This window comes from Cyrtonyx montezumae, unplaced genomic scaffold, assembly GCF_038088225.1.
Source record: "Cyrtonyx montezumae isolate F1298 unplaced genomic scaffold, pur_monq_1.0 scaffold_36, whole genome shotgun sequence".
Classification (NCBI taxonomy): Eukaryota; Metazoa; Chordata; class Aves; order Galliformes; family Odontophoridae; genus Cyrtonyx; species Cyrtonyx montezumae.
In genome coordinates this window covers 414,601-430,213 of record NW_027072041.1, presented here as the reverse complement: position 1 = coordinate 430,213, position 15,613 = coordinate 414,601, and the positions used below count along the sequence as shown (strand labels likewise).

Below are 15,613 nucleotides of genomic sequence, written 5' to 3'. Positions count from 1 at the left end.
CCTGAAAGACTTAATCTCCACTGGATTTACATATTTAACGATGATCTGCTTTCCAATCATTTTGGAAACTTCTTCTATTCAGTAGAACAGAATGTTATTCACTAACAGTTCACCTTTTTTGAGATTATATTTCTGAACTAATAATGTCCAAATAACTAATTTTAAGCTGATTATAAAATTACAAAGACAAATTTAAACTAAAAATCACCAAGTAAGATTCCAGAGTAGAAAGCATAAAGGTGTCAAAATCTGTCTTTCTGTAACCTACAGAAAGATAAGTACTTTTATGACTTGGTGTTTTGCTTTGGATTATTTGTACTCTAGTATTTTTTTTGACTACCTCTACTTACAAAGTAGTAGTGAAGTGTAAAAAATAAAAATAAGGAATATAAAAATCAAGCTATTGTTTTCAGAAAGAACAACTTAGGTGGCATGTGTTTTATCAACAGAAATCAGAAAAATCCAGCTAATTCAATCGTTTATCTTGCAAATACATAGTGTATCTGGACTTCTTCATTCCCAGTCTTCCAAAAGTATACATGTGTCATTGGATAAACAAGTGAAAGTTGCTTCTAATTAAAGCCTAGAAGTGGCAATACACCAATAGCACTTCCAACATACCTTTGTTTGAAAATAATCCAGTACTTTTTTCAAGAATGAAGCTAGTAGTGTACACTCCAAAAAGAACCCCAGAACAGACAGAAAGCATTGAAGAACTATTCTAACATTCCCTCAAGATACATTCTTCCTCAACTTAATGCACAGAGGACAAAGATGTTCCAACATAAGATTAGAAATAAGAATGATCAAAAATTACTCTCCTATAATAGCTTAACAATAATCTAGTTAATTTGGCCTTTAAATTTATATAAATCTGACAAAAGCCATATGTCAACTTGCTGAATCTCTGGAGCAAGAAGCCCATAGGTACACTTAATACCCACCACTGGAATGAAACCTGAAGTCAACAATATCCAGTATGCTAGGCTAAGAAACTTACAAGCATATTCTACTCAACAGAACTGAATTCCACTTCAAGACATTTGCAGGGCTAATGTGTCGTAATATATTCTACTATTAATCAACAGTAAAGTGCTGAATTATATTAATTACCTGAATTGCACATTTATGATCTCCATTTAATAGATTTTAACAAGTCAAAAGAGCCCTTTCTGTTGTAAAAGCTAAGCTGTTGTGCAAATATTATAAAAATAGGTATTTTCATCAGGAGCTTTATACACAACAGAACTTTTTTTTTTAAAGTACAGCTGACACACTGACACTAGAGAAGAAAAAAACATGCAAATATTTATAAAGATATTCAAAATGAAAAAAGGGACACTTCTATATAACTTCCAATACCTTGCCATATAGCCACACAGTCAAATAATGTTAAGTGATGTCTAGACCTGGACTGATAAGCGTCATGCCACCAACATGCTTTAGTTTCTTTTGTAGCTAAAGTTGATCTGTAAATTTAAACTACAGCATTCATTTGATCTACTTCTCATTAACGTGTATCATTAAGTTTGAAGTTAAACTTTGAACAGACTTCACATTAGTCACATAACCAGCACAAGCAAGACATGACTGCAAAGGGGAAGGTGACAACTGTATATAGTAAGGACTCCTCCCCTAATTGTATGATGCAACAGAATGATTTTCAGATTTAAAGTTCAGGGAAATTACCATGACAAAGATTTTCTCCTCCTAAACTTAGCTCAAATCTCCTGAGGATCAAAAGGAAAGAAACCTCAGTTGCAGCACTCAGAGAAGCAAAATCCAAGTTTGGAGAACTGGTAAATAGTTCCAAAATGTGTCATGCTATGAAGCCAGCATTCTCAAAAAAATCTCCAAACAGACTGCAAAATGAAATCTACATTTAGTTCAAAATTGGCCAAGTGCTGCATAGAAGTATGCTCACACGCAACAGTCATAACTCAACCAGTGCATAGAAAAGATAAAAGCACTTATGGTAGTTGCAAATGTTAACAAGTCCATCCAACTTAAACAGTCTAGCAATGAGTCCATAGAAAAGAAGAAAGTAGAAATGCTCAAGAAAAAAACACCAAAAAGATGACCTTTCAACTATATAAAATCCACACAACAGTAACAGTATAAGACTTCAGTGGAAAACACTCAATTCAGTTCCAAACAGCCATCAGGCAATTAAGACCAGAATAGACAAGCCTTTGGCAAACAATTTTAAGAGTCTAAATATGGCATTTCATTTCTAATTAACCCACAAAATATAATATATGGCATACATTAAATACCAGGTAACCAACTCTGCCAAACAGATGCTAACAGTGCTTTAACCAATGAAAGCAAGATGGAGCAAGCTAAGAGAATGCTGGTGTATCACAACATTGTTCAAAGCAAAACACTGTCACCTAGTCGTGCTTCAGAGAAGACTCTGGGGTTTCACACTATCATCTATGGAGTAAAATAAAGTTTTCTAGTTTTTCAGGGATGTGGCCTGTATAGCGTATGTTACGATTCACTACAACACGAGCAGCAAGACACTGCAGTGTGATATGATTTATGGGCTGGATTAAGTTTTTGGCTATTTCTTTATCATCCAGCAAATCACTAGCAGTTTTTCTATGTGAGTTTGTGGCATCAAAGTGTGAGCCTGAATTAATGAGAAAATTCATGATGTCTGGATGGTTGTTCAGTGCGGCAATGTGCAATGGACTATTGTTATCAGAGTCTCTGACATTTACATCAGCACCACATTCCACCAAGATAGCAGTAACTTGTAGAGAAGGGAATTTACAAACTGGGTAGCGACCCACACATGTAGTACTATTGTCAACAGCAAGGTGAAGTGGACTGAAGTTATTCTTCCCTCTAGGCTGAAGCTTAAGGAACTTATAGATAGTCTGTTTTTTAAAATACTCCTGTTCTGAACTACAAGGTACCTTCTCCAACAAGCAAATTAAATGCAAAATGATGGCAAGAGCTTTGTTCAGTTGTACTGGATCAGGAGGACACTGAGTTTGTTTCATGGCCCGCTCTATTTCAAGAACACTTTTGCACAGTATACCCATCAGATCATCAAATGTAACAGTAGTGCCTAGTAGGCCTTTTGCCCTATCCTGCAGCATGAAGGAGAAAAGTTCAGCAAATGACAGTAAACTGCTGGATGTCATAGGGCTCAGTGGATCTAGATTGCTCTGCTGCATGTCCAAAGCGTATTTCCATAAGTTGATGCAACGCTTAAAGTTTCCAGAGTCCGCATAGACAGCACCTCTGTATCTAATATAGTAGGATGTATCTGGGTGAGATGGGCCAAGAATACGTTCTCTGATTAACAGAGCTTGCATTCTCATTTCATCAGGGTCAGCAATAAGATTTTCTAGCTCTTCTGAGCTGTTTACCTCTTTTGCATAAGCATAGGCCATAATTAGTGTTTGTGGCACAGGTTTGCTTAGGATATTAGTTCTATCACTGTATCTCATTTCCATAGCTCGCTTCCAGTACTTCAAAGCACCAAGAAGATCTCTCTTTTTGTCAACAAATGTTGCTCCTAGAAGTTCCAGAGCATTTATGCACTCAGCCTTACTGGTTTGCACATGCTGGGTCAGAAAGTCCACAATATTTGTGTGACCTGTTACACTAGCTGACAGAAGCGGAGTCATTCCATAACCATCCTTTTCCATTTTAGCACAATACTTGAGAAGCATCTTCATGATCTCCAAACTTCCAGATTCTGCACAATCATGTAATGCGGTGTTTCCTACACAAGAGAAGAAAATCAGTTATAGAAACAATCAAATTATAAGCTGAACCCTACTACATTAATGGTTTTAAAAAGTCTGTTTTGACATTTACAGAGTACGAAATGCTTAAAGGACAGTTTTAAGTTCTGACTAAAACATCAAGATTACAAGGCTGTTAAAGAAATCAAAATGCTTGATATTACTCTCTGAAGGAATTAAACACATCTTAAGGGCCTTTTTTTCTCATTCAGAAAAAGAAAATTAAAGCAGACTTCCCAATTACACAAGAGATTTTTCTTTTAGACCAGCTTCTAACTAGGAAGCAAGAATCCTAAGTTTGCAATCCCCATGTTGTATTCTTTTCCCTTCTTCTGTCAAGTTATCCTCTTCCCTATCGTCAGTGGTGTTTAAAAATAACTTAAGCTATATGAAAACTAAAGGTGAACTAATTAAGAAAACACCTTCAACACAACACACAACCAATTTTTTTGGAAGAGTCTTACTTATATTCAGATTATTTTTCTATGCCTGCTGTAATTGAAAGTGCTCTAGTTCTATAATTGTGGAGAAAGTTCTAGCACGCACTAATACCACTTGATTAAAAATAATATACACAATGAATTAGAAATAATATTGGATGCAACAGTTAAATATTGAACTAATTACATTTCAAATAAATAGAAACTTTGCCCATTTTAAGAGATGAATATATCACTGACAAGCAACTAAGGTGGATGATAAGCTCTCCTGATCCTCTCCACCAGTATAGAACCGTACCCTGTGTACTTCAAAAAACAATGACAGTAAAACCTGCATTGTATTATGAATACTACAGATTCTAGCTTACCAACTTCTCAGCCTCCCACTAGATCAATACAAAAATAATTAACAAAAAGCTCATGTAACTTCTTACTTTTGTTTCCATTATGTTTTCTTATATCATTGACACTCTGAAATCCTAGTTAACTGCTTGCCAGACCATTCATTTCAACTACATATTCAGCAAGTTTCCACATTTCCAAATAAGACCTTCTCCAAGGGCTTAAAAATTTTTGCTTAAAAAAATAAATACATTTTTGGTAGCTCTTGTATGCCAACAAAAAGCAATGCGTTGTTGTATTCCTGGGCCTACAAAAACTGGCAGCAGGTTAGGAAACAAAGGAACAGCCTTGAAATATTTGGGAAAGCACATACTTCACTTAGCTTACTTTCATGCTTTTCGATATTTTTTTTTCCCCTGAGATCTGATTTCTAGAACGGGCAGTTCATTCTTTTTAATTTTTTAATTAATGAAATATAAATCTAGACATCTGTCCTAAGAGCTGATCTCTGTACATAAGCAAACTAAGCTGAGCTTTTATCTTCCTTTTACTTTCTGCTGTCTTAAATACAGTAAATTCAGATGCAAAATATACAAAGCTGCCATTGTGTAAGTCTCTCTGTATACAAAAACATGATTCCCACTTACAAATTCTATTTCTGAAATGTAAATAATCTTCCTCCCCATTTCTACTTCAAGAATTAATGTAGGTCTCTACAAATAATTTTAACATCTCCTAGCTTTTTAGTATGCAACTTATCAGCACTTATTTCCTAAAAAGAAAAAATAATACAAAATTGAAGTATGAAGGAAAATCCTATAGAAGCAAAATTCACAATTAACAGAGTCTGAGCCAATAAGTTTCCTCTGAATTCAGTGTCTACCTATCACCAGCAGAACCAGATGATCTAGATCCACAGAGCTAAGGCAGTCACTATCTTTCAAGTTACAGTTTTTGTGTAGAAGCCTGATTTTATCTGTTGATACACTGCTGGAACAAGAAAATATGCATCCAAAGCTTTCATAACTTTTGGTAGATAGCAGAGGTATGTAGAAACTCAAGGTCTGTTTAGAAAAAAAATGTTATAAGGGACACAGAGCCTTCTGCCTTGATTCCCCCATAACTACCTCAATCACTCCCACATCTTACTCTCATTTTTCACTTCTCAAAACTTCACTTGAAAATCAGTTTGCTGCTCCTTCCTCAAACATGCCTGTGATCCATCTTAGGAAGAAATGACAGTACTTTCAATACCTCTTTCGTGCTTTCATTTCCAGCAGCCAGGAAAATAAAGGAAAGGACAAACAGTTTCTTTTCAAGCCTAACTGAATCTCTATTCAAGCACACCAAACGACAGAAATAAATTGCTGCCATTCTAATCAACTCCATACAAAGATGTGCAAACAACTATTTTCAAATGGTAAAACTTAACAGCTTGCTGCAGTTAAATCAGAAAAATAGCTAGGGGTGCATTTTGCCCATCAACCAGTACTTTAAGTGCAAGTTCCAAACAAAAAGAGAAAGTATCACATTTCATACAATGAATTTGCAAAGTGTTCTTTTCCAAATAAATTTTCCAGTGGTGGACAATTACTTCACTGTCATCTACTAAGAAGTAAAACAAGTAAGCAGATGAAGACATCCAATACAAAGTAGAGTCTGAAATTATCTACTAGATCAAGACTACTGGAACTAAATCCAGCTCATACACTGACATATGATTTTCAAGCTTTAATACCTTAATTATTGTTAGTGATGGACTGTTAAATCAGTCCATCAAGACCAACAAATTTTCCAACTACAAGAACAGATTTTTACAAATTCAGGCCTCTCTATATCTTGGTAACTCAATATGGATGAGCATCAGACCTCTAAAATCCTAAGATGGAATGGGGTAAAAGTAGAGAAAATTGGATAAACTTGCCAACACATTATGTATGTTGTCCGGCTATACCAGAGAAAATCTTTTGAAAAATGCAACTACATCATTCAAACCATAACTACAGACAGACTGGTTTCTAAAGCCATCTGCACTTAGTGATGAAAGCAAAACCAGATGCATCTGGGTGCTGACTGAATCATCAGTTAATAAACCCTTTTCAAGTCCAGCCCCGGATCCAAAGTAGTGCTCAGGAACTCTAGAATTCACACCTGCTTCCTACCAACAACTTACATTATGACATTTTTTAATATCTTAACTACACTAAAGACAAAATAAATTAGTAATACCAGACTTACAAGTGCTTCAATTATTACTTTGCTGATTTTGTCAGTAGAAGCCACAAAGCTATGCGTCCCACGTATTGGAGACCCATCAACACGTAACACTGGTTTTTTAAACTTCTGCCGGTCTGTACTTGTACCTGCGACTGTGCTGACCCAAGAGCACCTGGCCTTGCTGAATACTATTAGTTTTATGTGGACCCAAGGTTGCGCAGGTCCCACTGCATGGCATCCCTTCCTTCTGTCCTGTCAACTGCACCACTCAACTCAGTGTCATCAGCAAACTTGCTGAGGGTGCACTCGATCCCATCATCCATGTCACTGATAAAGATGTAAAGAAGTACCAGTCTCAGGGCCCTGGGGGTCACCACTCATGACTGGCCTCCACCTGGACATCGAACCACTGACCACAACAATCTGGCTGTGACCTTCAGCCAATTCCTTATTCAACTGAACATTGCAACCTTCAAACCCAGATCTCCAATTTAGGTTCTGCACAACATCCTTATTTCTAACACTGGTTACTAATAGCACTATCGGAATTAGGGTAATTTTTTAGCTATTTATATTGTAGTAGCCCTTGGAGACCACAACATGCAGATAATAAAGGAAGATTACCATCAATTTTTATTATCTACACCTCACTTACTATGACTAGATGGTAGAAGTACAGCAATAGGAAGAAAGCACTGTAATTATTAAAGGACAACCTGGCAGAGACATTAAGGATATTAGGTTTATATTCTACATGATACATAGGAATTGAATTTCACCCCTATGAAGATAGGCTGAGGGAGCTGGGCTTGTCCAGCCCAGAGAAGAGAAGATTGTGAGGAGATGTCATTGCAGCTTTCCAGTGTTTAAAATGGGATACAAACAGAAGGGGAATCAACTTTTCACAAAGGCAGACAGTGACAGGACAAGGGGGAATGATCTTAAGCTCAAGGAGAAAAGGTTTAGATTGGATGTCAGGGGAAGTTCTTCACAGAGAGTGGTGAGGTGCTGGCACAGGCTGCCCAGAGTGGCTGTGGATTCTCTGTTCCCAGAGGTGGTTCAAGACCAGGTTGGATGGGGCCCTGGGCAACCTAGTCTAGTAACAGATCTGGAGTTTGGTGGCCCTGTCCGTGGCAGGGGAGTTGCTACTTGATGATCCCTGAGGTCCTTTGCAACCCAAGATATTCTATGATTCTCTGATGAGTTCAAATAAGTATGATAAACCATTACTCTGAATTTAAAAATTTAATACATTTCAAAAACACTCTATCATCTCCAGTGATGGGAATAAAGAGCAGCTAAATGTTATCTATGTATTTCAGAAGCTGATCTGTTCAACATCTGTAACATTATGTTTATTTTAATTTATTGCTAAATAAATATCTACTGCTGTATTAGAAATAAAAGACTGAAAGTAAGGCCTCTGAAAGTCATTCTCTGGTAACTTTCTAAGTAACAAAACTTGAATTTCACATCTTTGTTGCATGTTTGGGTATTTTTTGTTGTTGTTTTTTTTTAATTGTGAATGACAGTTTCAAAACAATATCTTACCAAACATTGTTAGTCTATTTTTATCCTGAAATATATCTCATATATATTATATCTATATATATACACACACATATATAAATATATCATATGTATATATCATATACAGATAGCAGATATTACAAGGACATGAAAGGCTCATGTTTGCATAGGAAGAAAATTGAACTGACAATGTTATGGTAGGCTTGGTACTTCTCTGCTAGAAATCTACTGTTTGGATAATACAGCTTCAAACTGCTTCTGTCTGTATTAAAAAATAGATTTTTCTTACATTACCTAATAATATATTCTAATCAAAAACATAACAAAATGAAAAGCTAGGAACTCCCACCTCTGGTCCTTCGAAACCTTGCAAGAAAAGATCAGGGAAGAAGTTAGTCATTTCTCATGATAGCTGCCTTTTTTATTCTTTTGCTGCTTTTTAAAAGTGTCACAAACATTACAAGAATATCTTTTGTTTCATAGATCAAATTCCCTAAGTTACCAGTGTTACAAAAACACTCACTTGAGTAGGGATTCAAATTTATAATGAGGTCGTGTCTTTTTATGTCAGAAAGAAAGAATTCCCAAAGTAGACTTGTAATACAGGAATGAAAAGAAAGCGAGGCAGTGACATAGAGTTGACTTGATTTGCCATCTATATTAAGTAAACTCACTTCCTAACAGAAAGAAACAAACAACAAAAAAAAAAGACCAGATTTCTGGTAGTAAAACTTATTAAAATGTTGTACCAATTGGACTTCATACCCAGGTTCTGTTCAGGAAAATGAATACTAAGCTGCTAAACATTATACATAAGTGAAAAAATATTTAACTTAAATGACTGATAACTATGAAAAACTAGCCACATGCATCTACTTAATGATCTGTAAGGATGCTTATTTTTTTTAATATGAAATTGTTCATATATCACTGATTTTCAATACAGCTCTGGAAGCAATTAAATCCCTCAGTAGCTGTATTTATTTTTTAATTTCAAAAAAGATGTACTGAGCTACAACATACAAATATGGTAAGAAAACTATATCTTCACACTCAGTTTGTATAACAAAAGAATGCTCAAGGTAGGTCTTCATTTTAAGAAGAAATCAAGGGCAAACTGCAAAGAACTGCTACACTTACAGAATAACAAGTTTTAATGTGTTCTTGGTAACAAGAATAACTGCATCTCTTGCTCATAGAAGTTTTTCAAGATAACTTTTTTATTTTATTTACAGACATTCCTACTGAAGTTCAGCTTCACATCACATCATACACAGAACATCCACAAAATGTACTGCCATGTAGCATTTGCCAAAAAAGGGAAAAAAAGCTAAAATAATAATTAAAAAATTTTCCTTTCCCAGGAGTTTTGAGCATTATACTTTCCAGTCCTCCATACAAAAAGAAATTGAAATACAGTACTACTGTGTGTACACTCTTGATAAAGTACTTGCAGTGACTGAAGTCTGCATACTTCTACAGCTTTCAAAATCAGCAAGCCAAGTGAACAAGGCTCATCCTTCATGCTATTTTACGAAGTCATTCCAATCAAATACTGTACTGTAGCTCAAGGAAATCAGGGAGAGAAAGATTTTTAACCACACTTTGAAAATGGAAACATAACACTTTGTTATTCCCTCCAATACTACAGTAGTACTTAAGACCATGAGTGGCAGTAATTGTGTACTTAACTTGTTAGTTACGAAAAAAGAAGATGAATTCATATTATTGCACCAGGCCTGGATGAGAGTAATAAAGAATAATGCAGAGTATCCAAGCATGATAACTGACTCTCACGACATGTGACCTATCTGGAGTTCCAAGTGCAAGATTTGTTTAAAAGCAGTCAGCAGAAAAAATAATTACACAAAATACTTTGATTTAAATATAAAATCCAATTCCAAAAAACATAACCCCAGACCTATCACCAAGAGTTTGCAATCAGAAGGTGCTGCAAAGACTGTTACCACTTCAAGTGCATCAGTAGGCATTATCCTCCCTGTACTGACCAGCTACAAGAAACACCTGTGAAGCACTGCATTCAAGAATCGAGAGGACTATTCTTAACATAGCAAAAGAGCACTACCTCTTATCTACAGATCAACTGCCAATTTAGACAATTCCCAACTTAGACAAACAGGAAATTTCATGCAGACAAAAGTGTGTCTCAACCAATCAGCAGTCCAACTTCTCACAAGAAAACTCAGGTTTCTGCTCCTGTTAAGAGCAACTTGAGACCTTTTATGATTTTAGATTACAAGAGCTTTTTTTTTTTTGAAGATCAGAAATTAATAGCTGTCCAAGATTTCTTGTACCAGTGAAAATTTAATATGTTGATTACTCCAAAAGTAGTGCTTTCTATTTACTTCCAAGGAAACCACAACAGAGCACAATAACATTATTTGATAAGAACAAATTCTCATCTACAAAGTGCTGTTCTTCAAGGTAGCTGCCACTATTAACTATACATTTATGCTCACACAGTGAAAAAGCCTGCATGCTGCACTCGAAGTCTGTGCCAGAAGAGGTGACCCACTGTCACCACTGCTGAAACACAGAACTCACCACATCCACTCTTTGGTCACCAATGACATACAGCAAGCATCCATGAATGTCAACAGCTACAATTTTTTCTGCATGGAAGAATTCAATTCTACACCTTTGCTTCATACACACTTCCATGTCAGACACCATTTATCAGATTGCCATCTGTAGCACAGCAACAAAATTTAATGGAATACTGTCAGTAACATTCAGCCACTACTGCTTTTTTTTTTCTAAAATAAAAATATATCTGAAAATATCTTCACTATTTTCCACCAGTCTAAGAAAAAAAATACCCTTTTAACTCCATTTGAAACTCTCCACATGCAGTTCATTAACTGAAAGTATTTTTTTCTTTAAACATATACATACACATATATACTGTTTTCATTTTTGTTGCCTACACTTCTCATAGAAAATGATGCAACTGTGAGAGTAGACTTGCAGTACAAATAAACAACTACCAAATGGTCATATTCTAAACACAGAAATACAGCCAATCTTTCTCAGTATAGTACTTACATACTTCAACTAGCTAGCCACTTCTTCACCATCATGTCCCTCAAGACAGTGCAACGCTGTCACACTTCAGAGTCTTATCTGACTTGAAGATTAAGACATTCATAAAGACTTCAGACATGTCCTTGCACTTTCCTAACTCTTCAAGACCTTCTGCATTATAAATCTGAGTAGTCCAAAACATAATTCCAAGACTCTACTCGTATTTTAGAAGTAGAATTTCACCATATTTATCAACTTCTCTTTCGTACCCTGTCTCCGTATTCATTCAGGCATTTTTTTAGATGTCTGAACATTCTAGTTTTTCACATTTGAATGTATTTCAATATCTCCCTGGAATGACCAACATAGATGCTTTCACATTTTCCCCTAGAATTTCAGAGTTTTGAAAATGCGAATAAAATCTTATCTTCTAATATAAAAGTCTGTTGGAGAAACACAATGGGAAGATGGAACACTTTTGCCCAACCTCTTGCTGGTTTACAGTATAATATATGTAAGAAAATATGTAATGAACTCCTACAAACAGAAATTATCCAAACTTACCTCTAGAGAAGCTGCACCATTTTGGTTTTATAGAGCACTTGGTTATTCTGAGTGCTGCAAAGTTTACACTGAATAGAGCTTTCACATCTTTCACAGAACAACAGGCTCCCCCATAACACAACCCAGGAAGGCGCCTATCTAAAAACAGCTCAGACACAGGAAGAAGTTCTACTACTTGAGAGCAGATCACTCAAGTCTTCCATCTCTCTACTACCCTACCCTTATACTTCATCAATTCTTTAATACACCTCAGGGAGAAGGAGAAATTGAAAATAATGCAGAGGTGGAATGTGACTGTTTAGCACAAGTCCTGCTGGAAACAGAAACTTTGAAATTAACAGCTACTGAGTATCGATGCAAGAGAAAGTTGCTTGTTGAGCCTCACCCACTGCAGCACTGGTAATGCTGCAATATTTAAAGCTACCAGCTCTACTCAGTTCTGTCTTCTTATCTTTCGCATTCAGGTTTTACAGTACTTACTCTCTCGCTCTACCTTGTCACTGGTTATTGAAAAACTTCACAGATCTGATCACCTTAAGATTACAAAATGTATGCTTGTTTCACATAAGAGAATTTTTAAGTATAAAAAGGCAGGTCACAACTGACCAAGAGGTATTATCCCCACAGAATCATTCATACATTGCAGCTCAAGGAATTAAATGAATTATTATGATCTAAATCATATCCAGTCCATTTTTCTTCTTTTTAAATCAACAGGGAGCAGTTATACCTTAATAACTTTTGCTTATCTGCCCAAGGTATGAGTCGCACCAGAAACTAAAGGACATAAACAGAGTAAGGAATGAAGACAGAAACGAAGAGTAAAGAGAACCCTCAGGAGTGCTTTTCAGTTGTTTAAGCAAGCAAAAAACACTAACGGAGTAGAAAAGTAATATAATAAGTAGCAGCAAATTAAAGCCTACTCCATGAAGGGAATAAAGAGACAGATTTCCTCAACTCTGCCCCCCTCCCTGCCCCATTACATCAGATACTCAACAGCTCTGTAGCTCTGTTCTGCTCTTAATAACCATGAAAAGGGACAGGCTCTGCTCAGAATGAAGAAGGATGTACATTTTATGCTCAACGTGCTGTTCCAAGAGCTCTGTCTAGGAAAATGACATCTTTGTCCTAAGACATGTCCAAGATGATTCATAAGTAAGCTTAAATCTTTACAAAGGAGGATTTATTTTTCTCTGCCTACACTTATGACAAATCCGTGTTATCTTGCTTTACATTAACCCCCACATATCTGCAAGATTTGCTGAAATAAAGTATACGTGCTTAACAGCTTTTTTAAATACATTACTTTCATGCTTGGCATTTACAGTGTAATATGATAATCCAGGTACAAAGTAAATCTTGACAGAGTCAACTGTAAAGTGTATCATTTTGCTACAAATAAAATTTAGCCAGAAAAGTCAGTGGAAGTGTTATTCCAAAAACAAAACAAAAAATCAACAGATTTTTTCCTCAAATTAGCAAAAATCAATAATAAACCACTGAAACACAATGAACACACAGTTTTGGGTCAGTGAGGTAAAAATTAATTGCAAACTGAAATACTTGGCATGCTCTTTTAGGCCAGTATCACTATCACATCAAAGTCTGACGTAAAACAAAATAAAACAGTGGTTCAGCCAAATAGGCTATGCCATTGCTACTGAAATAAAAAAGACAAATTCACACTCTAAGACTGCAACAGAAGGACTGCCAATAGTGCAGACTGTGAAGGGCATGGCTCTGCATCTTTTTTACAGTTATCCTGATGTTATTGCTCACTCACCTGAATCTTCAGGTTTTTTTTAATCTTAACATACTTTTGTTCAATAACATCTAAAAAAAATAAAGGCCCAAAAGGATTCAAGAATTTGAAGGGAAAGGTGGGGGAAGAGAAAAGTTCTCATCTCTTTTCAGAGTAAGAAAGATTCTTTTATCTTTTATACACCTTTCACTATTCTAGTCTTAGTGGCACAAGTCAATTATAAGTACAGTTTTTCTTTTTTATTTTTAAGAAACAACATTAAAAAAACAAAAACATATGCTTATACATTTGGGTATTTGATTATATTAACCAACAGTTGATCTCAGCAAAAGGTTATGCACCTTTTGCATGTGCATAGGTGTCTGTTCACGTGACATTTCAAGAACGTGAGGCTTAATACTAATCAGTTTAGAAATAAACTGCGTTGTCAGTGTAACAGAGTACATTGAAGAAACAGTAAGAACGTAGCTGAATACAGTTCATCCCTTCCTCATCTACGTGAGTCCATTTTCGGATCCTCAGTCTCCTAAAGGCGTAATTCCACCCCATCTACCACAAGGAGCATAAAACAATTAACTTACCTTTAACACTTTTTCTGTTAACATCAGCTCCTTTTTCAAGTAAATACTGAGCAATTTCTTTGTGGCCTTTGTAACAGGAAATCATCAAGCACGTGTGCCCATGTCGGTTTGATACTTCCAGGTCCGCCTTGTGTTCCACAAGGTACTTTACTATTTCCAGGTGGCCATCAAAACAGGCAGCTCTAAGAGGAGTTGAATTTGTCAGAGTTGTGTTGTTGACAGAAGCACCGCGATCCAGCAGGGACTGAACCACGTTCAAGTGGCCGGCAGCAGACGCTGCCCAGAGCGGTGGAGCTCCCTCAATGGTCTCACCGTCAAAACTAACCGAACCACCAACTTCTATCGATGCTGAGCAATGGTCCAACAAATACTCCACCATGTCAAGGTGACCATAGCGGGCTGCCACCAGAAGTGGAGTGGCACCATCGGTTTTTTCTGACATCAGCAAGGCCACCTCTTCTTTTGTTTTGCTTGCCAGTAACTTGGAAAGGAGCCGCAGCTTGCCTTCGCGAGCTGCGTTGAACACTGCTGTCTTTAGATCCATCTAGCCTCTCCAGCTCCGGGCAGATGCACGCCTGCTTCTTTCAGTCACAATCAGGAACCTCCTGGCAGCACAACAGCAAGCGCCCAAATTTCTCTCGGCTCAGCTTTACCTAGATGGGACAACATGGAGTCTGTGAGCAAGGTCCAGACCAATCACCGGCCCCACTTGACAGATCTGCAAGAAAAGCAATCCGGAATGCTTCCTCCCTCTCCGCAGAGGCCCAACACAACCAAGCCAGCGGCCTCTCGCGGACCCACCCGGCGCTGCGCAGCACCGCCCCAGAACGGCTGCCAGGCGGCCGGACCGGGCCCTGCTCGCGGCGGCGCCGACACCGCCCGGCCCAGGGGTCGGGTTCCCCTCCCACCTCTATCTCCGCCGCCGCCTTCACGCGGACGCGCCCACCGCCCGCCGACCCCGTTCCAGCGCCTCCATGCCAGGCCGCGGCCGCGCAGCCGGACGCAGCGTAGCCAGGCAGGCAGGCAGGGCCGCCGCCAATGAAGAAACCGCGCGGACGCCCCGCAGCCACTGGCGGCGGACGGGGGGTGGGACCACGCCGCCGCAGGAGCGAGGCGGGGCGGGAGGCGGGCGGCGGAAGGGGCGGAGCTTCGTGCAGCGCGGGACAGGGCGAGGGGCGGGTTGAGGGACATGGCGGCTGGAGGGGGAGGGGTTATCACAGGGAAACGGTAAACCAATGAACCTAAAGATAAATAATTAAATAAAATCTGCCAGCTGTTGTGCATCTCCATGTGCCTTGCTGCCGTCCTTTCTGGGGCATAGATGAGTTTATTAACACCATGCCTACGCACTGTTAGCACATATTTAGT

At 37.8% G+C, this 15,613-nt stretch overlaps 1 protein-coding gene across 2 annotated transcripts; it reads right to left on the bottom strand.

Moving 5' to 3' along the window:
* Positions 1-1,256: 1,256 nt before the first annotated feature.
* FEM1C (fem-1 homolog C) lies at positions 1,257-15,393 on the bottom strand. 2 transcript variants are annotated; one of them, XM_065745626.1, is made up of 3 exons: positions 15,154-15,393; positions 14,246-14,898; positions 1,257-3,742 (listed from the first exon to the last, which is right to left on the bottom strand). In XM_065745626.1, exons 2-3 carry the CDS (start codon positions 14,787-14,789, stop codon positions 2,433-2,435), a joined length of 1,854 nt encoding a protein of 617 aa, XP_065601698.1. In that variant the 5' UTR covers positions 14,790-14,898; positions 15,154-15,393; the 3' UTR covers positions 1,257-2,432. The 2 variants fall into 2 exon arrangements, with proteins under 2 accessions (XP_065601698.1, XP_065601697.1); XM_065745625.1 differs by lacking the exon at positions 15,154-15,393 and having other exon boundaries at positions 14,246-14,990.
* Positions 15,394-15,613: the final 220 nt, after the last annotated feature.